This window comes from Bos taurus, chromosome 7, assembly GCF_002263795.3.
Source record: "Bos taurus isolate L1 Dominette 01449 registration number 42190680 breed Hereford chromosome 7, ARS-UCD2.0, whole genome shotgun sequence".
In the NCBI taxonomy this organism is placed as follows: domain Eukaryota; kingdom Metazoa; phylum Chordata; class Mammalia; order Artiodactyla; family Bovidae; genus Bos; species Bos taurus.
In genome coordinates this window covers 95,060,624-95,082,240 of record NC_037334.1, presented here as the reverse complement: position 1 = coordinate 95,082,240, position 21,617 = coordinate 95,060,624, and the positions used below count along the sequence as shown (strand labels likewise).

Genomic DNA, 21,617 nt, shown 5'->3' with positions numbered 1-21,617 from the left:
ACTTGTTAGAATGTATGAAAATGATACATCAAAAATGAATGTGAAAATGCTAGAAAGGATAAAAAAGAAATTTTAACCTAAATCTAGAGAATAGCTATCAATCCCAAGCTCAATGTAATTATATTTCAAAGACAGATAAAGGTTAATCTCTTCTTTAAAATTTGTTTTTCCTGTAATATTAAATACATCTGATCTGAGGACTTGATTATGAGAGAAATGAAAAATAGCTATGGAGATAATAAGAGAAGACCTAGATGCTTTAAATGAATTCCCTTCCATTCCCAGAAATGGACACAGGGATTAATGAATTCATCTCAGCACGGAGGCTGGAGAAGGAATGGCAACCCACTCCAGTGTCCTTGCCTGGAGACATCCAGGGACAGAGGAGCCTGGCAGGCTGTAGTCCATGGGGTCGCAGAGTCACTCACAACCGAGTGAGTGACACCCAGAGCACGGAGGTAAGCTTTTAGTTGTCAGAGAGTCAGTCCTTTGCCCCCTTATGTGGCTCTGTCTTAGTAACTTGGATGAAGACAAACTTGTCATATTTTCCTAATTCTGGATGTCAAAGTTGATAGGGACAACCAATATGTTGTATGCCAGATAACATTTCACAAAGTCCTGATCATCTGTTATGATGGACCAAATACATTCTTGTGAAAAACAGAAGGTTCAGCTTAATGTAAGTCCAGAGTCGATCACTGTGCCCTGACGGCTGTCTCAGGGCAGGCCATGGAATACTAGAGTAACTCCTCACACATTGAGACACTTCAGTGAAAGATGCTTGAAGGAACTGACAAGTCCGTCAACACCTCCAGCAAACAAGCAGAACTGTAAAACATGCTCATGAAGTGAACAGGCATACGGAAGAATGAAGGAATGAACAAATAAACGAGTTCAGACTAACCATCTCTTATCAGTATGTATGAATCATCCAGTGTCCAAGAGAACGCCAGAAAAAAGCCCTGAAGGAGTGAGTCAGCAATCTAAACGATGACTCCATTTTTCTCTCAGGAATCCTATGATGGGATCATTTGAGGGAAATTCAAGGGAAGTTCTATTTTCTCTACTGCCTGTACAGAGCTATACAGCATCACACACGACTGACGTGAACAAGGACCACCATTCAGTTGGGAAAATTCCATATTGGCAACTATCTCCTTCGAAAAGCATTGCTCAAAAACACTATGCTCCGAATTATCTGCAGATGTGTTGTCAGGGCACATTTACTCATGTAGCCAAATTTCCAAACTAATTTTCATCAGTGAAAAAGTGAAACTGAAGTCACTCAGTCGTGTCCAACTCTTTGCGACCCCATGGACTGTAGCCTACCAGGTGCCTCTGTCCATGGGATTTTCCAGGCAAGGGTACTGGAGTGGATTGCCATTTCCTTCTTCAATTTTTTTTTTCCATTAATTTTCATTAGTTCGTAAGGGTAATGGAACTCTTGAGAAACAAACAAAAAAATGTTTGAAGTAATATAATTTTTTTTTTTTTTTTTGAAAAATCAACCAACCAGAAATGTAGGGGCCAATTACCTTGGCTTTTTTGAGCAGGTCGACTATGTCAAGGTTCATGGACGCCAGCTCCCGGCTTGGCATGCTCTGCAGCTGGGTGATGATGAAGAGCTCACAGATGTGCTGCAGTCTGGACACCTGGTACATCTCCGCACAGATCAGGAGGCACATGGCCTGGAAAATGCCAGCTGACGCAAGGAAGGCAAAGAAGAGAGAATGGGCAATAATAACACAGTCTCCTTTCTGACCTAGCCACAGAACAACAGCAAAAACGAAGAAGTGCTGACTGTACCAAGCAGTGTCAAAGAGAATGCCTAGAAAAGGCCTTGAAGGAGTTGAGTCTGCAGTCTAAACGATGACTCCATTTTAAGTGGAATTCATTCACGCTTTTGGACTCAGAAGTGAACCTGTTGCTGTTGTTGTTTTTAATTCTCCAGAGAAAGAGATTCTACCGTTGCCCTTAATAACCAACTCCAGGGCTAATGGGCAATTCTGTCTGTTAGCTACACTAAATCCTTGCGATTTTTTCTTCTGGCTTGGGTTTGTTTGGCTTTTATTGTGGTAAAATAAACGTAACACAAAGTTTTAAGTTAAACAGAACATTACATTTTAAGTGCTTAGTTTAGTGGCATGAAGTATATTCACATTGGTGAGTAATCACCGCCACTCCCTTCTCCAAAACTTTCTTCTTCCTCAACTGACACTCTGTACCCATTAAGCACTAAAATATCCCCCTTCCTTACACCCCTGCAGTCACCCAGGTTTTTTTGTTAGTTTTTTTTTTTTTAAAACACTTCTCTGTATGTCGAATGATTTTTTTCATGTAATTCTTTCTTGTCCCTCTTTAAATGTAGCAAGGAACCAAGAATAGTGTATATAATAAATATTTATCAAAATGAACAGATTATTTTCCTTTCTGCAATCTCCCAGTGCAAATATTCCAGTATGCAGGTTAACTTTCTGTTTATTCATTTTGACTCATTTCCCCCTCACACTTCACCTTTTACCATTTTTAAAGTATTTTGTCTTACAGTTTTGCTGCTTTTATGAGCATTTTTTTCTAATTAGTAAGATAAAACTTAAAATCCAAAGCTTCGATTACTCTAGTGAGAGGGCGACTGAGAAAACAAATTTCCTTATTATTCCAAATCCACTCAAATATTTTAATATACAAATTTTTCCAATACCAAAATAATAAAATACCCAGTAACAGACATTCTGATGAGAATCAACGCTTTCATTTTTACTAAACAGCAATGATAAGCCAGTCTCTAACACTAACGACTGTAACTGACTCCAGAACACTCTATAGATGGCTGCAAGACCAGAACTGATTCAATTAAAAGAATTTTCTGTCCTGGAATTTCTAAAACTTTTCACTAGAGGGCTCATGACTTATTTAAAACTCAGGAGATTTCAATAACAAACATTTCTGAATGTAAAATTAAAGCAGTCAGCCTGAAGAGAGGTATGGTCTGAAAGGTGTATTTCCTTTTTATATTGGCAGGGTGCCTGGCCTGGTCCTGGTAACCAAGGCCTCAGGCTCCTGGACTCCACCACTGGGGCTTATTCTGGTTGTATCTGCAGCGGGAGCCATCTGGTGGTCAAAGGATAAAAAAAAACTAGTTAAAAGGGGCTTCCATGCCTGCATCCCAAGGCTCCGGGTCTGTGGCAAGGATTCTGCAGTTTATCTAAAGTGCCTCCAGGTCCAGGGAACCTGCAAAACCTGGTCCACTCTGCAGCTGCCACAGACAGTTCCCAGTCAACAGTCGGTGAACAAGGAAATAAATCCTACAGTCCACTGGGCATTCTAAACCACTGAAGAAAAGTTTTTGGATAAGTCTGCTTTAGGAGAGTATGATGTTACTCTTCCATACTGCAATAGATCTTGCCTACTGGACTTTTCTAATTAAACTGATATTTTGGCTTCCCTTGTGGCTCAGCTGGTTAAAAAAAAAAAAAGGCAGCATTTTTAGTATTAAAAGTTGGAAAAAGGCCATCCTCTGGGCTAGAGTGACAACCACAGGAATCTCAGAATATTGAAATTTCTTGAAAGTGCCTCAGTCAGAAGTCAGAGCCATAAAAGTGGCTGCCCAACCCTATTCTCCTCATGAAAGCACAGTGTTCTGGGGAGCTCTCCGCCCTAATCTGCGGCAGTGGAGTAGCCGCTGAGTACCATGAGACCCCTCCACCTCAGAGGGCCTGCCATGATCAGCGTGCTGTCGGCGCTGCAGAGACACGTGAACTTATCCCAGGGTCTGAGAGCCCACAAGAGGCACCCAATCACCACTCCTGCACTTGAACTGACTATGAAAATTCTCTGTTGTCCCAACATCACCTCCACCTGCTTGGCACATTCCATGATGTCAGCTCCCACAAACCTTAAATGAAAAGAGGTTTCATAGAAAGCAATGTCTCAAAATGGATTATCAGGAAAGAAAGAATTATGAGATTCTATTTAACATGTGCTTGTTGCTTAGGTCTTGTGTCCAACTCTTTTGCGACCCCATGGAGTGTAGCCCCCGCCTCTGGCTCCGTTGTCCATGGGATTCTCCAGGCAAGAATACTGGAGTGGGTTGCCAATTTCCTTCTCCAGGGGATCTTCCCGACCCAGGGATTGAACCCATGTCTCCTGCATTGTCAGGCAGATTCCTCACCACTGAGCCACGAGGCAAGCCCGACAAAGGAGAAAAGGGCAGTAGAGGATAAGATGGTTAGGTAGTATCACGTCCACTCAATGGACATGAATCTGAGCAAAGAGAAGGCTGGGAGACAGTGGAGGACAGAGGAGCCTGGCGTGCTACAGTCCATGAAGTCTCAAAGAGTTGGACATGACTTAGAGACTGAACATCATCATCATCTAACGTGTATAATGGCTCACCTGGGCAACAGGAGTCTGTATATAGATATTCCAAGAATGACAAGAAAGTCTCTTTGGAAACACCATAAACTGGAATCAGAACACTCTTTGCTTCCATGTAATTCCCGTTAAACATGGCTGCCATCACTTCACACCGGGCCACCAGGATGGCCCTGTGGGCCGGCACTGTCGTACCTGTAAGGTTCAACAGGGAAACAAAGCTAAGGGCCATAAGCTTGCCAAGTTCCTGTTCTAGCAATTTTCCTTCTAATCAAAATGGTACTGCATTAGGCACAGCTAAGCTGATATTCAGAAACCAGATGTGAGGGTGATTAAAAGTCAGAGACTTTTTAGTTTTTTAAATAAATTGAAAAATTAAGAGAGTTCAAAAGTTGGCTTTGAAAGGAACAATTTGCAAGTCAGGCAATTATTTGTTACTTAGTTTTTATTTCCTGAAGCTAGAAACACTGAAATGAAATATTTTGCTACATGTTTTTATAACAAAACATCTATTCCTCTACAATTGGCTTGAAATACCACTACCCACCCCTGCCCAAGTGCCCTCCCAAGGAAACACAGCCATTACTCACAGTACAGTCTTGGCTGGGCTTCTATGTATCAGAAACAGGAAAATAAATCATGCTTAGCCTAAGCAGTTCATACATCACAGCAAGAATGGCAAGGGAAACTCTTGTGGGGCCAAAGGCAACATTTCAGACTTCATGGAAAATTCAGAAGAGGATGGATGATCTAGTCCCCCGCTTCCTCCCTGTCACAGTACCTCCACAGGGAACCTCCCCTTCCTAGATGAATAAGGCCTGCTTGTGGGAGGGCCAGGGCTGCTTTAAAGTTTAAAGGCCCCTCAGCATATATCTTCCCTGGTGGCTCAGAGGGTAAAGCATCTGCCTGCAAGGCGGGAGACCTGGGTTTGATCCCTGGATCGGGAAGATCCCCTGGAGAAGGAAATGGCAACCCACTCCAGTACTCTTGCCTGGAGAATCCCATGGATGGAGAAGCCTGGTGCAGGCTACAGTCCATGGGGTCGCAAAGAGCTGGACACAACTGAGTGACTTCACTTTTCACTTTTCAGCCTATATGCCTCACTGAAGCACATGAAACTGAACTGACTCTCCAGAGAAACTTGCTAAGCCCTCCAACTACCATGCCAAGGGACCACGGCTGTTGCAGACGGGACTCAGCTAGCCTGGGGCTCACCATTCCCACCTCCTGAGGAAACCACGAACCTACAGCCAGCCTTCAGCTCAGTCTAGATCAGATCAACAGATCGCCATCAAGCATCTGCCACGTGACAACCACCACGTTTGGAATGAATGTACAAAGGTGAGAAATATGGAGCTACCTCGCTTTGGAGGCGCCAAACTTTTATTATCTTTCTGTTGTTTGTTTAAATTAATTTATTTTAATTGGAGGCTAATGACTTTACAATATTGTGGTGGCTCTGCCATACAGTGACATGAATCAGCCACGGGTGTACATGTGTTCGCCATCCTGAACCCCCTCCCGATCCATCCCCAGCCCATCCCTCTGGGCTGTCCCAGTGCTGAGTGCCCGTTTCATGCATCGAACTTGGACTGGTGATCTGATTCACATATGGTAATACACACATTTCAGTGCTATTCTCCCAAATCATTCCCACCCTCGCCTTCTCCCATAGAGTACAGAAGTCTGTTCTTTATATCTGTGTGGAGACGCCAAACTTTTAGTTTGGTGGAAGACACCACAGCCAGTGTGAGTGACAAAACTCTCCCCCTCCAGAAAGTAGCTCTATGAGCCAGACTACTCTGCCCTGCCCACAAGTCTGCATCCGGCAGCCCCCAAATCTCATACTTCTCAGGGGCATATATTCTTCTCCAAAATATTTAGTTACGGGGTTCTTCATGCTCTTTAATATCCAAGCACAAAATCTTCTGGCTCAGAAAAAAAGAGGAAAAAAGTTCCACGTAAGCCTAGTGCTTTCTCCAAAGTCAATAGCCCCTCAGGATCCACATGCAATGCACGACAGCGCCAGTTCTGTGCTCACTGCCCGGCACCCGCGCAGACCCATCTCCCGTGCGTGCAGGGAGAAGTCTTAGGAGTTCTCCTGCCAGGTCCCCACACCTACCAGCAGGCAGCCTCCCTTCCTGACCCCCTCTCTGACTTTCAGTCACCCGCCCTCAGTGTTACAGTGTCCATCGGTCGGGGGGTGACCAGTTTCCACAATGAAAGTGTGCTGGATGTATGTGTACACAGCAATTAACAAAGAATTCAAATAGGCAATGCAATTTGACTTCCAACTTGAAGATTCTAAAATCTTAAATAAGGAGCCATGAAAAAAGAAAAAAAATAGGAGTATGGCTTAAATAAACAATTTGGGGTAAGCAGAGGAATTTAAGATTGGCAAAAAAAAAAAAAAACACCTAGTAGATAGAAGTAGATGGGAAAGAAACTTGGGTAACCTTGAAACTTGAACAGAAACTTCCTGTTGATAACTGTGGTTACAATGGAGTTACAAAACCAAGAACAGAACACGCAGGGCCTTCAGGCATTTTCAAGGCCCACTTCAAGCTTGGAATTGAGTTTGAAAAATCACTACACCTCCAATCAAGAAAATATCCATTTCTGTTTCTCACTCTTTCAAACTACTGTTTTGGTGTTATAAATTGTTCTACTGTGAGACTGTAATACAATACCTCAGTACAGCCACATTTTTAAACACTGTGTGTGTGTATATATATATATATATAAAAGCAAAGTATAAAACATGCTAAATGAAAATAATGTAGTGATTATTTACACAACAGCAATAGGCTAGAGCTGAAGAATTACAGGGGGAAAAAGACATTAGTTTTCTAGTTAACAGATAAATATGTCCTTTGAAAACATCAAGACCTAAAGTAACTTTCCTTTGTAGTATTAAATTGTTACTTTTTTTTTTTTTTCAGAAAAGTTTTAAGAGTGAAACAACAGTTAAAGCCCAGTTTCCAGTAACTTTGCACAGATTATCAAGGATCCTTATTTTTATTACATACTAAAATACTACATTTTTCATACCTTCTTCACACTACTTGCCAAGTTTCAAAAATGAAATTTTTAGAATCATTCTTTTGTTTTATCCTGAAAACAGGAAACTTGTCTAGCTCAAGAGAGGTTCAGAATATGTACTAAGTAAACAAGACAGAATGTAGCTCTGTAATAGTATTTTTCATAAGGCACAGATTCAAATGTCAAAAGGAAACATATCTTTCTACATCATATCCAAAAGTTTACTGTGACTAGTTTTATTTAATGGAAAAAGACACAAACTTACATACACACTGTATACATTTATATATTTGTATATGTATACATTTGATGACTATTTCAGTCATAGTTTTATATCTCATGTCAACTCCAGTCAGTTGTCAGTGATGTCTGAACAGTTTTTAAAAAGGATTTGCTGCAGCCCTGGATTCAGCACAGAAAACCACAGTGTGGTCTGCCTATGAGGCCTCTAAATGTGCCTTTCCACGCACCATCACCTCCATCCTCACGACCAGTCACCCTCTCCCAGGTAGAAACTAGCATCCCCGTTTCACAAGTGAGGAAACAGAGGATCCGAAAAGCAAAGTAACACAGCCAAACCTATTAAATAGTAAAAATGCTTCCAAGCAAAACCCTGACCTGCTCTGTCACTACCGTCTCATCAAGCTTAACACTAGAAAGGACCTTTTAGAATCAACATGATTGACGGTCTTCACTTTGCAAATGAAAAGACTCCAGGAGGACATACGGAGGACCGGCCCAAGGATACATACACACTGTCTGGAAAGCAAAGCCAAGGCTGGAGCTAGGGCTGCAGACCCTCCCCAGGGCAGTGACCACGGCTCTGGGAGCTGCCCTCCCCACACGCCTCAGAGCTAGGCGGCCTCTCCGCCAGTGGATGGCAGAGGTCCCGCTGGCCCCTGCTTTCACCCATTCCTGCTCCTGTCCACTCCTGGCTCCCTTGGGGGCCTCAGGTGTTGAGCTGAGGAGGCTACAAAGGGCATTAGAGCAGCTGCCACGTGGTATCCGAAGGCATTACGGGGGCTCTTCAGGTCCGGCTGCTCCCACGGTGGGGTACAAGCAGGTGCCTGCGAAGGGTCGGTGGGTGGGATCACCGAAGAAAAGCAGGCTATGAGAGTGTTCTCTGTATCACTGCCCTCTCTCCTCTCAGTGTAACATATATTTTCATGCATTGCACACTCCCCATGAAACTCTTTTCAACAGGTTACACTAAAATAATAGTGTAAAATATTAAAATAATATTTTACTATATTATTGTAAAATAATATCTTACACTATTATTTAATAATATTTAAAAATATTATTTTAAAATAACATTGCAAAATAACATACAATATTATTAAAATAATACTGCAAAATAATAGTGTACAATAATTGGTGTCAGTGCCTCCTATGCAAATTATAAGGAAATTTGGTCAACTGTGAGCCTACTTTTCTCCGAATCCCTTTTTACATAATTTCAAGGTCACTGACTGTCCCATTCTCAGTAGCCCACACTCACACTGCAGCTACTAGCAGCCGCTTACCCAAAGGCACCTTGGAAAGTTTCCAATTCAGTTTGTCTTGGCAAGTGACCAGAGTTAAAAGCAAAACAAATCCTTCTGGTGAACATTTTTTAAAAGTAAGGTACTATTAGCTGCCGTACATTTCTACCATAAAATTAAATTAAATCTTACTTTTAGTAACAGCCCACCTGAAAGTGTACTTAATTCATTGGAAACAACTTTCCTAATTAAAGGTATTTCACAATTCATTTTTAAGACTATGCTTTCAATCTACTAAAGTGACAAAGTATCCAAGCGAATAACAATAATGGGCATTAAAAGGGCTCATCTTTATTAAAATTAGGGAGCATTACTTTCCAACAGAGCTAAAAAGCAGCAATTGCTCTGAGTGTCATTAAGAAGTAAATGTAGTGATAACTACAGACGCCTGATGTAAGCCAGGCTTGACCCTAAGCAAGCGTAGTTCCTTTTGCTCAATTAAAAAGGAAAAGAGCTGAAAACATAAACTAGACGTAATGTTAAATGTTGAGGGGGCTAGTTTCAAATGATTTAAAAACTACGACCTTAAAGAAATACACAAACAAAATACACAAGTGGGTGATCTGTAACATCGGTCTATCCCCTGCTAGTCCCTAAAAGTTAATGAAGCACTGGGTAACAGTAACAACAAACTAAGGAAAATATAAATTCATTTTCTTATTTTAATAAAATATTTCATTTCCCTAGAAAATGAAATTTTCTAGAAACTGTAGAAATTTGTAGAAATTCAAGTACTATTAACCTACATCCTACAATAGAGAATAGTCATTCCTTCACCCAAAATACTCGAAATTGAAACAGAAAGTTAAAACAAGAAATTAAAACAAATGATGAACTTTGTAAAAACTGAACCGTACCTTGTATTTCGAAGACAACATCAGCCAGCATTGGTTTATTAAGGAAAAACTTGAGGGAAGTGTTATAAAACCACAGAGGTTTTCTGGCTTGATAGGTTTTGCAGTTCCTTAGGCAATTAAACTATAAGGAGAAATAAAAATGCGAGAGGAAATATTATACAATATGCGTTGATAATCTGCTTAGAGAACGTGGAAATCTCTGCTGTCTAAAGGAGTAATGATTACCCCCTCTATGGCATCTCTGGTCACAGCTTTCGTGGAAACCTGCCCTCGAGAACTACATCTGCTACCTGTCGAGAGCACCAGTGCACTATGCAGCACTCACAGCAGCGAAGGAGCTGGCTAAGTGAAGAGTCTGCAACTGAGACGCTGAGGGGCGCTGAAGCCCCCGGACCTTTGTCGCCTGGGAAACAGACAGCAGTAGCCCGGCCTCATATGAACGCCTAGTAAAACGTGTTCGCATAGACAACCTGCTTGTCTATTCACTAGTTACGAAAATATATACACAGAATTTAATTTGCAATTAAGAAAACACACATATTTTTCACCGATCACATCAAGTTCTACTGCTCACTAGATTCAACGTTAATACACCTGGGAGTGAGGAACTAAGGCATCTTGATCTACAACCTTATAATCCCAAATATCTCTCCTGCCCACAGTCCCGATGGCTGGAATCTATCAGAGGCTGCCTGCATCTCTCATCTGGAGCTCTAGAAACCCTGTCCCATGACCACACCGATCTGTCCTCTCCCAACTCCTAGCTGGAGCCTCCAGTTAACAGTGAAGAAGGCTGGGCATCTCCAGCCTTCCTCTGCTCCCCACTTAGGATCTGGTGCTCTGTGTACCCTTTCTGTGATCCTTCAGACAATCCCTTCTGAAGGAAAGAGCCCCAGGGAATGAGAGCCAGCCCCTCTCCCTTCCTCCATCACCCATTTCCCTGGCTGACTCTCAGAACCTCAGGCCAGGTCAGAACTTTTGACCCTCTGCTCAGCTAGACAGGAAATTCAGAAAGCTTTATCTCTAAGAAATAACCAAGTGTACATACAACATTAGCAATAAGAATAACAGGCACCTACTCCCCACTCTGAGTTAATCTACTAGGGTGGGAAGTTAAAACATTTGGCGAGAAGGAAAAAAACCTTATCCTGCCTCTCAAAGAAGAACATACACTCCAGGATGATATCCATGAGCAAAACAGACAACCAAAACAGGATTATACAAACCCTGCTCCTGTAATCTAAGTTCTTATACACAGTATTCTTTAATACACACTGAAGGAACTGGGGGTGAGGACTTGGGGGACTCCTACACATAAAGCACAGGAACAGTCAAAAAGCATCATCAGAACCTGAAGGCTAGCAGGGGCTTCAGAAATCAGTCTAGAGATAAACTGTACCCCATGGATGGAGGAGCCTGGAAGGAAGGCTGCAGTCCATGGGGTCGCTGAGGGTCAGACACAACTGAGCGACTTCACTTTCACTTTTCACTTTCATGCACTGGAGAAGGAAATGGCAACCCACTCCAGTGTTCTTGCCTGGAGAATCCCAGGGACGGGGGAGCCTGGTGGGCTGCTGTCTATGGGGTCGCACAGAGTCAGACACGACTGAAGCGACTTAGCAGGCATAGATGGAAGTTCTTCGTGGTTAGGATTGGTTAGAATGGTTAGGATTCAGTAAATCCTATCAACTATGCCTAGTTTACCCCTCATTCTAGAGAAAGCCCTGAGAAGACTTACTCAAAGCCACAGGTAATTTGTGGCAGACACAATTTAAACGGAGTATTTCCTGATTCCCAATACTCAAAGAAGAGAGACCCCCGGGAAAGCACAGGAGGAAAGCACACAAGAACCCGTGTCCTCCTGTGCAAAGGAAGGATTTAATTCAGTTCCATGGACTAATACAGGCCCCAGCTTTCCCTTCCCCAAGAAGAAGTTGTTTTATTCTTGCTACTGAAAGGAATGACTGTTCAGAATCCAACCCAAGGAAAAGCTCAGGTTTAGAACAACAGGCAACACTTCTGTCCTAACCATTTAGGTAAGGTTACGAATTTGTACATCATGAATGCATGTAGATGTATTTTAGGTATCAATATATAAAGATTCTGCATCTGTATAACAGATTTCCTTGTTTCCAAGCCTTGATTTTTTTTTTTTTTTTTTTTTTTTGGGCCACACCACATGGCTTGCAGGATCTTAATTTCCTGACCAGGGACTGAACTCAGGCCACAGCAACGAAAGCCCAGAATTCTAACTATTAGGCCACCAAGAACTTCCAATTATGCCTTGAATTTGAAGGAAAAAAAAAAAAAAAAGCAAGGGCAGAAGTTTGGAGAGAATATATGTATTTTCACTGGTCTGTGAGCAAGTTCATGTAGAGAACTTTTGAAAAGCAGAGTGCAAGTCTATAATGCACATTTCTACAAAAGCATTATTTAGCTGAATTAGGCTATAAGAGCTACTACCCTGCCATACACCTGCACAAGTGGCCAGCTTCTGTATACCTGCTTCAATGTGCTATGAAAACAAGCAAAGAATGGTCTTATCCTTTAATTCCATATTTGGTTTAAAAAGAGATCATTTTTTTTTATTTAAAGAATAGTCAGGAATCTTTATAAAAACTTAGTGCAGTTTTGAAACATTAACTTAAAATGTTAATAAACTTAGGTTGTAGCATTGGCAGTCATCTGTATAAAAAATTAAAGAAATAATCATTTTTCTTACACTTAACATAAACCTCTATTCTGCTAAGCAGTGCACACAACTTGCCTTTTTATCCACTGTAGCCGATTTGCTTATCACAGAATCTGAAATAAGATTTTGGCTAAATTGTTTAATGTAGTCATCTTAAAAGTGAACAGATTTACTCTTAAGGCTCTTACAGACTCTGCAAAATCTGTTACTAGGGTTTTCATGGGCAGTAGTTTATGACCATATACAAAGTCTATATTTCTATAATCTTTGAACCTAACATATGATTTGAACTCTATACTGGATGAGAAACAAACCCTCAGCTGCCCACCTAGTCAAGGAAATTTCTCGGAACTCTTGAAAAGGACACACACTGAGACTGCCATGCCCCTGAAAACTGTTTGGAATGAAACTGTGAGCAGTGAGGAAGCATCGTCTCCCATAAGCCTGACTATAACTGGGCAAATCCAACAGCCTTCATTCTTAACATAGACTGCATATTCCCAGAGTCCCAGGGGAATGTCTCAGGGAACAGAATTCACAAACCAACATTTTAAAGACATGACTCATACATATTTGAATTCTAACATGAATTAAAATCAGAGATAGCAAGAAATCACGTGTTTATATTTAAAACATTTAAACAGCAAAAAATAGACTTAAGGAAAAAAATACATTATCAACTTTCCTCATGACTCCATAGTATATTCACCTTAATACCAGTTATAATTCAGAGAAAGTAACTTACAATAAACTAATTTACCTTTCCTGGTGTTTTTAAAATGCATTTAACTTTCTCAATTACATTTGAAACATCTCCAGAATCTTTCAATTTTTTCCTGATATCATCTTCTAACTCTTCCCACTGGAAGGCACCTGTAAAAAAAATCAATATATATTGAATTTTTTGTTAAAGCAGGAAGAAAGATAAATATTTTACTGAGTATCAATGTTCCTCTTTCTTTTTGTTTAGTATTTTCTTTTAATTTTTATTTACCAAACATATATTCTTACAATTACACTAAAACATTTAAACAGCTCTCACATTAAAAAAAAAAAGTTTCCCTTCACCTAAACTATTTCTCAAAAGCTGGAGTCTTCTTCCTGAACAGCTGCCACCTCTTTATAGAACAGGCGATGAGCTAATGATAACAGCAATGGCTAGAATATGAGTTCCCATCACAAGAGGGCCAACACTCAACTGATTTACTTGCTCTGAGTATGAGGCGGATTCCGTCCTTTCTAAGGCTGGATTCAGTGATACCAATCATGAAGGGCAGTGACTACAATCAGGCAAAGGAACAGAATGCATTCAGAAGGTTTCATGCACTGTCAGGGTCCGATGAGGATGTTCCATAGCCAGTTCTTACAGAACCAACCAGAAGAAGAGAGCTGGATAATTTTCTGTAGAACCACACAACTGGGACATTAAAAAAAGAAAACTCACCCCACCCGGTCGGTCCCTCTCGCCCTTTTCACACCAACCCACTTTTAAGCCGTCTCTTCTTAGGTTCACTTCACTCCTGTCAGCCCCTCTTCCTCTGTGCCTTACAGTCTCCTCGTCCAGGATCAGCAAAATGTCTCCCCTTCCCCCAAACACGTCTCTCTTTGGCCCACAGCAGTCTCCTACCTAGCCTCCCTACTCCCAATTGGCCTTTTCCACATCAAGTGAATCTTATTATCAATGCAGCTAAGTTTCCAAAAGTGCATTTCTGTAGAGATTACCCCCATCCAGCCCATCCCTTATAGACAGTCCTAAATCCTAAAAATACAACTCAAAAAGATACAGAGTGGGTGGGCACAGTTGGGAGACCCAGGTTCTAGTTCTATCTACGCAGTTAACAACTGGTATGAATTTAGCTGATTTATGTCTCTGGGTAAGTTGAGATCCTTTTCTATTTGCTCTTGGTCTTTCTCTTCTGGTATTTCCCTTCAGGTATCCAGAACTTTGCCAGGTGCCTTCATGAATACTGGGGAGTGGAGAGGGCACGGAATGAACATTTACTGAACCAGTGAGATTAGGCAGTTGCCGCCAGGCTGTAGCAAGGAGATCCAAAACTAATCTTTTAGAATCAAATTGGCAGTCCAGTTGCTCTCAGGCCTCATTAGAGCTGAGCCCTGCAGCGCTTGGCATCCTTGCCTATCTTAAACTTCTCCTTACCTGTCCTTCATGACTACTACAGTGTATCCTGGGAGAGGGGTGGGGGAAGGAGAGTCCTCATTTGGGGCATTTGCTGTTCTGCGGGGTACATGCTCCCACCATGGCCAAGTTCAATACAACAACACAGAACACACCCTTACTGCTAAGTCGCTTCAGTCGTGTCTGACTCTGTGCGACCCCATAGCCCACCAGGCTCCTCCGTCCCTGGGATTCTCCAGGCAAGGACACTGGAGTGGGTTGCCATTTCCTTCTCCAATGCATGGAAGTGAAAAGTGAAAGTGAAGTCGCTCAGTCGTGTCCGACTCTTAGCGACCCCATGGACTGTAGCCTACTAGGCTCCTCTGCCCATGGGATTTTCCAGGCAAGAGTACTGGAGTGGGGTGCCATTGCCTTCTCCGAACACACCCTTAGGAACAGGTAAATACCACTGCCTCTCACACATTGGCACTAGCTAGCTCCAGGGCACCCCTGCCTCTTCTTAACTTTGGGCACTCTTTTTCTGACTTCACTGTTAGCTCTTCTCCCTCCTCAAATTCCACAAGACGTACAGTCTAGAACAAGCCTATGCTTTTTGTTTTCCTCTTCCTCAAAGAATGATTTTTAACTTCAAGTCACATACTCTTTTCACAATCTGATGAATTCTCTGGATCACTGCTCTAGAAAATTTCCCATGCACACATAGCCAGTAAAGTCTACATAAAAGAGAAGGATCCCTTAGAAGCCAAGGGACCTCAGTTCAAGAAAATTCACTCTATGCCAGTGATTCTCACCCCTAGCTATATATTACATTTACCTGGATGATCTTTTATAAAATACCATTGGAGAAGGTGCCATCCCCAGATGGATTACATTAGCATTTCTGGGGATGGGGCCCAGACATCAATTTTAAAAGCCTCCAGGAAATTCGAGCGTGCATTGACTGCTAATGACTATTGCTCATCCTTTAGACATTTTATCCACTTTCAAAACCCAGGGTCAGTGGCATGCAGCAAACAGTACATGGAAGTAGTTCTGACTGATACTCACACAAGTTAAAGGAGAGCACAGATATTGTTTCTTAAAAGTAAAGTTATGTTAACTAAAGAACACCTACACAGTATCTCCATTCAGAAGAGTATCAGAAAGAAAACAAGCATCAAATCTAAGTGTATTAAGATTAGCAATAGGTAAATTCCTACAGGATATTAATCTGTTTGAGAACAGACACAGAAAGATCCAACAACTGAAAAGAAAAGTAAGCCTAGGTTATAAGGGTACTCTAATGACCAGGTTCTTGCCATAATTAGAAATGCTAATCAAATCATCTTTGACACTTAGGTGTCAAATATAGCAATAATAAGACTGAGATTTCTTTTCTTTTCTTGTGGTAATAACATTAAGTGTTATGCGCTAAGCTATGGCTGACTCTTTTGTGACCCCATGAGTGTAGCCCCCCTGGCTCCTCTGGCCATGGAATTCTCCAGTCAAGAATAGTGGAGTGGGTAGCCATTCACTTCTCCCGAGGACCTTTCCAATCCAGAGATCAAACCCAGGTCTTCCACATTCAGGCAGATTCTTTACAGTCTGAGCAACCAGGGAAGCCCCAATAACATTTAACATGTGTTCCATTTTCTTAACATAGTTTTAATACACTGCTGCAGCTAAGTCGCTTCAGTCGTGTCCGACTCTGTGCGACCCCAGAGACAGCAGCCCACCAGGTTCCCCCATCCCTGGGATTCTCCAGGCAAGAACACTGGAGTGGGTTGCCATTTCCTTCTCCAATGCATGAAAGTGAAAAGGGAAAGTGAAGTCACTCTGTCGTGCCTGACTCTTAGAGACCCCATGGACTGCAGCCTACCAGGCTCCTCAGTCCATGGGATTTTCCAGGCAAGATTACTGGAGTGGGGTGCCATTGCCCTCTCCACTACTGCTAACAATAGGCATAGTACTATATGTTACAGCAGAGCTCTAGATGTCATCCTACATAACCGATTGTGATTTTAACTTCTTAGAGCACTAATTTATTTACTCTTACAGAGCATGATCTACCCATGTGCATTCAGCTGTTCTTTTATGCAGTGCAGAAAAGAGCATATCACAGAATAATTTCAAGAGCTGGAGAATACTACGCTCATTTCCACAAATTCATTTACCCTGGCAGCATTTCAATAAGTGATGTGAAATTCTAAGGGCCATCTGTGGCAGGAAGAGCTCAAAGCTAAATTCTTGATGCTCTTACAAAGATTTCAATTGCTATCCATCTGAGATCCTGTGACTCAGGAATTTGCCAGCATAAAGGCTGTACACAGTATCATAAGAATGTTACAATTGTATGCCATTTAAGGATTACTCCTCAAGACCAGGAAACTGCGGGCCTCACTTTTCAGATTATTCCTCCTTCAGTGGTAAAGAATCTGCCTGACAATGCAGAAAACCCAAGAGACATGGGTTTGATCCCTGGGTAGGGAGATCCCCTGGGGAAAGAAATGGCAATCCACTCCAGTATTCCTGCCTGGAAAATCCCAAGGACAGAGCAGCCTGGTGGGCTCCAGTTTATGGGGTTGCAAAGAGTCGGGCACCACTGAGCATGCACACGCAATGTCAGTGGTAGTCATAAAGTATTAGACGTTACGAAATGTTAGCAGCTATCCAAGAGGAAATTAACATACGCACTTTCACTGTGCCTGTTTGCTCAGAAATTTGAATATGAAAATGAACAGAGGCCTTCATTACAGGGGTAAAGTGTTAACCAGAGTATTAAAAGGCCCTTCCTAAATATAGGACTCAAATATCCATGGTAGACACAATATCTGCAACATTTCAAATTCCTAAAGGTTAAAAGAAAATTATTTTTAAAAATTTAAAATTTTTAAAAAGAATAGAGACATTCTCTGTCATTTGGTTCATTTTTCTAAAAAAAGGAAGAGACACGTTTAATAGGGTTTTTCAGCCCGTGTTTGCTCAGGGCAAACATTCCGGAGCACGCCCTCTCATGGGTTCTGCCTCTGCTTCCCGGTCCAACTGACGTGAGCACAACCCGCTCCTGTCTTCCACAGTTCCCAACAGGACCTGCAGCTAGGCCAGGGCTGCAAGGAGGAAACCAGTGTGAAACTGGGTCTTAAGACTTGTGCTCTGTTCAAAAGTTTTCAGATGTTGGACAACAATAAGATAAACAAACAGAAAATACATAAGCCCAGCCTCTTAAGTCTCTAAGGAAAAAAAAAAAATTAGGTTTCAAATTTTAGTTTGCTTTAATTAAAAAAAATATTTTTTTAAATAAGCAACCTATGCACCAAGAAAAAATCAAAGGGCAAAAAGAAAACATCAGAAAATGTTTAGACATTTGAGATCGGGAATCTGGTCGGTTTTTCTTCTCAATAAATTGTATTTTGCTGAGATTGTCGTCTTTTTAAACACAACGAACAGTAGCACTTTTGCTTGAGTCTGAGGTTATACTGAGTAAATAGTTAAAGAAGAATTGTTAGGCACCTGCTGAAGCATTCACTTTCCTTTTACCTCAGCCCACATCCAGGTCTCCCTGTAGCCCCAGGTCAGTGGCCTGTGGCCAGTGTGTACCTGGCACTACGTCCTGTCTGGGTCACATGCAAACAAAGCTCAGAGCAGAGAGGCAACAGCTAAGCATCAGACTGAGAAGTCCATGCCCTGAACTGGTCGGGGGTTTGCAGCTCAGCAAGCTGTCCATGTCATCATGCATCTCTGCCTTCTAGTCACTACTGCCAGGCTCACTGGGTTTCCACCCAACCACTAAGCATTCACTTGCCTCAACTTCAGGCAGGGGGTACAAGAATGCATGGACAGCCCCAGCTCCAGAGAGCTCTGTGTCAGTCAGCCTGGCAGGCGATTCCACTTTGACCCTGTTCCCTGAGACTAATCACTGGGTTCCTCTTCAGGGCCTCTGGGCTGAATTCCAGGCCCTCATCCCCTGGCTGTGGCTGGTGGTCCCAGTTCTACCAAGAGCAGGTGCTACAGCAACTTGTGGTACAAAACATCAGCACTGCCTGGAGACTACTGGAAATGCAGACCCTCATGCATTCAAGGGATCAGATCTGATAGATAGAGTGCCTGCCAAGAACTATGGATGGAGATTTGTTACACTGTATAGGAGGCACTGATCAAAATCATCCCCAAGAAGAAATGCAAAAAGGCAAAACGGTTGTCTGAGGAGGCCTTACAAATAGCTGAGAAAAGAAGAGAAGCGAAAGGCAAAGGAGAAAAGGAAAGATATATCCACCTGAATGCAGAGTTCCAAAGAACAGCAAAGAGAGATAAGAAAGCCTTCCTCAGTGATCAATAGAAATAGAGGAAAATAGTAGAATGAGAAAGACTAGAGACCTCTTCAAGAGAACTAGAGATACCAAGGGAACATTTCATGCAAAGATGGGCTCAATAAAGGACAGAAATGGTATGGACCTAACAGAAGCAGAAGATATTAAGAAGGGGTGGCAAGAATACACAGAACAGTACAAAAAAGATCTTCATGACCCAGATAACCATGATGGTGTGATCACTCACCTAGAGCCAGATATCCCAGAATATGAAGTCAAGTGGGCCTTAGGAAGCATCACTACGAACAAAGTTAGTGGGGATGATGGAATTCTAGCTGAGCTATTTCAAATCCTAAAAAATGATGCTGTGAAAGTGCTGCACTCAATATGCCAGCAAATTTGGAAAACTCAGCAGTGGCCACAGGATTGGAAAAGATAAGTTTTCATTCCAATCCCAAAGAAAGGCAATGCCAAAGAATATTCAAACTACTGCACAATTGCATTCATCTCACACACTAGCAAAGTAATGCTCAAAATTCTCCAAGCCAGGCTTCAACAGTACAAGAACCGAGAACTTCCAGATGTTCAAGCTGGATTTAGAAAAGGCAGAGGTACCAGAGATCAAATTGCCAACATCCGCTGGATCATTGAAAAAGCAAGAGAGTTCTAGAAAAATATCTACTTCTGCTTCATTGACTACACTAAAGTCTTTGACTGTGTGGATTACAACAAACTGTGGAAAATTCTGAAAGAGATGGGAATACCAGACCACCTGACCTGCCTGAGAAATCTGTACACAGGTCAGGAAGCAACAGCTAGAACTGGACATGGAACAATGAACTGGTTCCATGTTGGGCTGTATGAAGCACAACTGCAATCAAGATTGTTGGGAGAAATATCAGTAACCTCACATATGCAGATGGCACCACCCTTATGGCAGAAAGCAAAGAATTAAACAGCCTCTTGATGAAAGTGAAAGAAGAGAGAAAAAGTTGGCTTTAAACTCAACATTCAAAAAACTAAGACCATGACATCTGGTCCCATCACTTCATGACAAATAGATGGGGAAAAAGTGGAAACAGTGACAGACTTTATTTTCTTGGGCTCCAAAATTACCGTGGATGGTGACTGCAGCCATGAAATTCAGCTTGCTCCCTGGAAGAAAAGCTATGACCAACCTAGACAGCATATTAAAAAGCAGAGACATTACTTTACCGACAAAAGTCCATTTAGTCAAAGCTATGGTTTTCCCAGTAGTCCTGTACAGATGTGAGAGTTGGACCATAAAGAAAGGTGAGCACCAAAGAATTGATGCTTTTGAACTGTGGTGTTGGAGAAGGCTCTTGAGAGTCCCTTGAACTGCAAAGAGATCAAACCAGTCAAACCTAAAAGAAATCAGTCCTGAATGTTCCTTGGAAGGACTGATGTTGAAGCTGAAACTCCAATACTTTGGCTACCTGATGCAAAGAACTGATTCACTGGAAAACACCCTGATGCTGGGAAAGACTGAAGGCAGGATGAGAAGGGGACAACAGAGGATGAGATGGTTGGACAGCATGATCGACTCAATGGACATGAGTCTGAGCAAGCTCCAGGAGTTGGTGATGGACAGTGAAGCCTGGTGTGCTGCAGTCCCTGGGGTCGCAAAGAGTTGGACATGACTGAGTGACTGAACTGAACTGATGCCCCACCAGGGCCCACCGAATCGGAGTCTGCACATTAACAAGATCACCAGGTGACTGGCAGGTACTTTAAGGTTTGAAGACCACTGGTACTGGTGATAGAGAGGCTGCAAGACCAACCACCTGTTTTCAGAATGTTGGCCTTCCTTAGGCTGAGCTCCAGAATAACAGTGGTTCCTAACTGCACTCATCTTGCCTGCTCTTCCACCTTCCCACCATCACTAGAGAGGATCTTCCCAAAGCCCAGTCTAATCATGCATAAAGTTCTAGAAAAGCTTCTTAGAACAGCAGGAGCAGCTCCCAAGGGCCCTGCCAGCCTCATCTCCTTCCAGCCATCCCCTCCCACTCCATGCTCCACCCATGGAAACTACCTGTGGTTCCCAGGAAACAGCAGTCACCAAAGGTTACATTTTCATTAGAGCAAGTTTCTCAACATATTCATTTCTCTCAAAAAGCATCAGAGAGTGAAAACATGAATGACTTCTAACAGGCAATCAACTCTGGGGAAAGGTACTAGGGCGTGAGAACTTTCTTCTTTTCTCTCCCCCTTTTTTCCATCTGTATGTATGAATTTTACAATTAAAAAAAAAATTACTCCCCAGGAGAAAGATAAGCAGGTTCTGTCACTGGACATACATTTAGTTATTAGAACTGACCTCAAAGTGCTCATGCGCCTTTGAAAGTATTTAATGGATACTGTGGGAAACATGCTGAATAATTCATGACTTCAACAGCAGACTCATTGAAAAGAAAAGCCAAACACTTCCATCATGGTTCTCTGACATATCATTAAAGACATTTTTTTTCTTCTAATGTGTAAACATTTTGGCTTTTCAAAATTAGTCCTAATTCTGAACTGTGAGATTCTAAGTTTAAACATAAAAATCCATTGTGCTAAATGAAGACTCTAGCTTATCTGGTTTGTTCACATAATGATTCACAGCTACTAGAGTCTACTCATTAGTTCAGCCTACATTTACAGAGAGGCTGCCATGCCGAAGGC

General features: G+C 42.1%; 1 protein-coding gene across 3 annotated transcripts in view; it reads right to left on the bottom strand.

The window, feature by feature from the left end:
• RHOBTB3 (Rho related BTB domain containing 3) overlaps positions 1 to 21,617 on the bottom strand; it is an 86,261-nt gene that overhangs the window by 39,964 nt on the left and 24,680 nt on the right. For all 3 annotated transcript variants that reach the window (XM_024995328.2, XM_015472367.3, XM_002689396.7), the window contains exons 7-10: positions 13,270 to 13,382; positions 9,818 to 9,938; positions 4,396 to 4,569; positions 1,536 to 1,702 (exon numbers count right to left, since the gene is read on the bottom strand). In XM_024995328.2, coding sequence (XP_024851096.1) covers positions 1,536 to 1,702; positions 4,396 to 4,569; positions 9,818 to 9,938; positions 13,270 to 13,382 — 575 coding nt within the window. The remainder of the gene's footprint in view (positions 1 to 1,535; positions 1,703 to 4,395; positions 4,570 to 9,817; positions 9,939 to 13,269; positions 13,383 to 21,617) is intronic.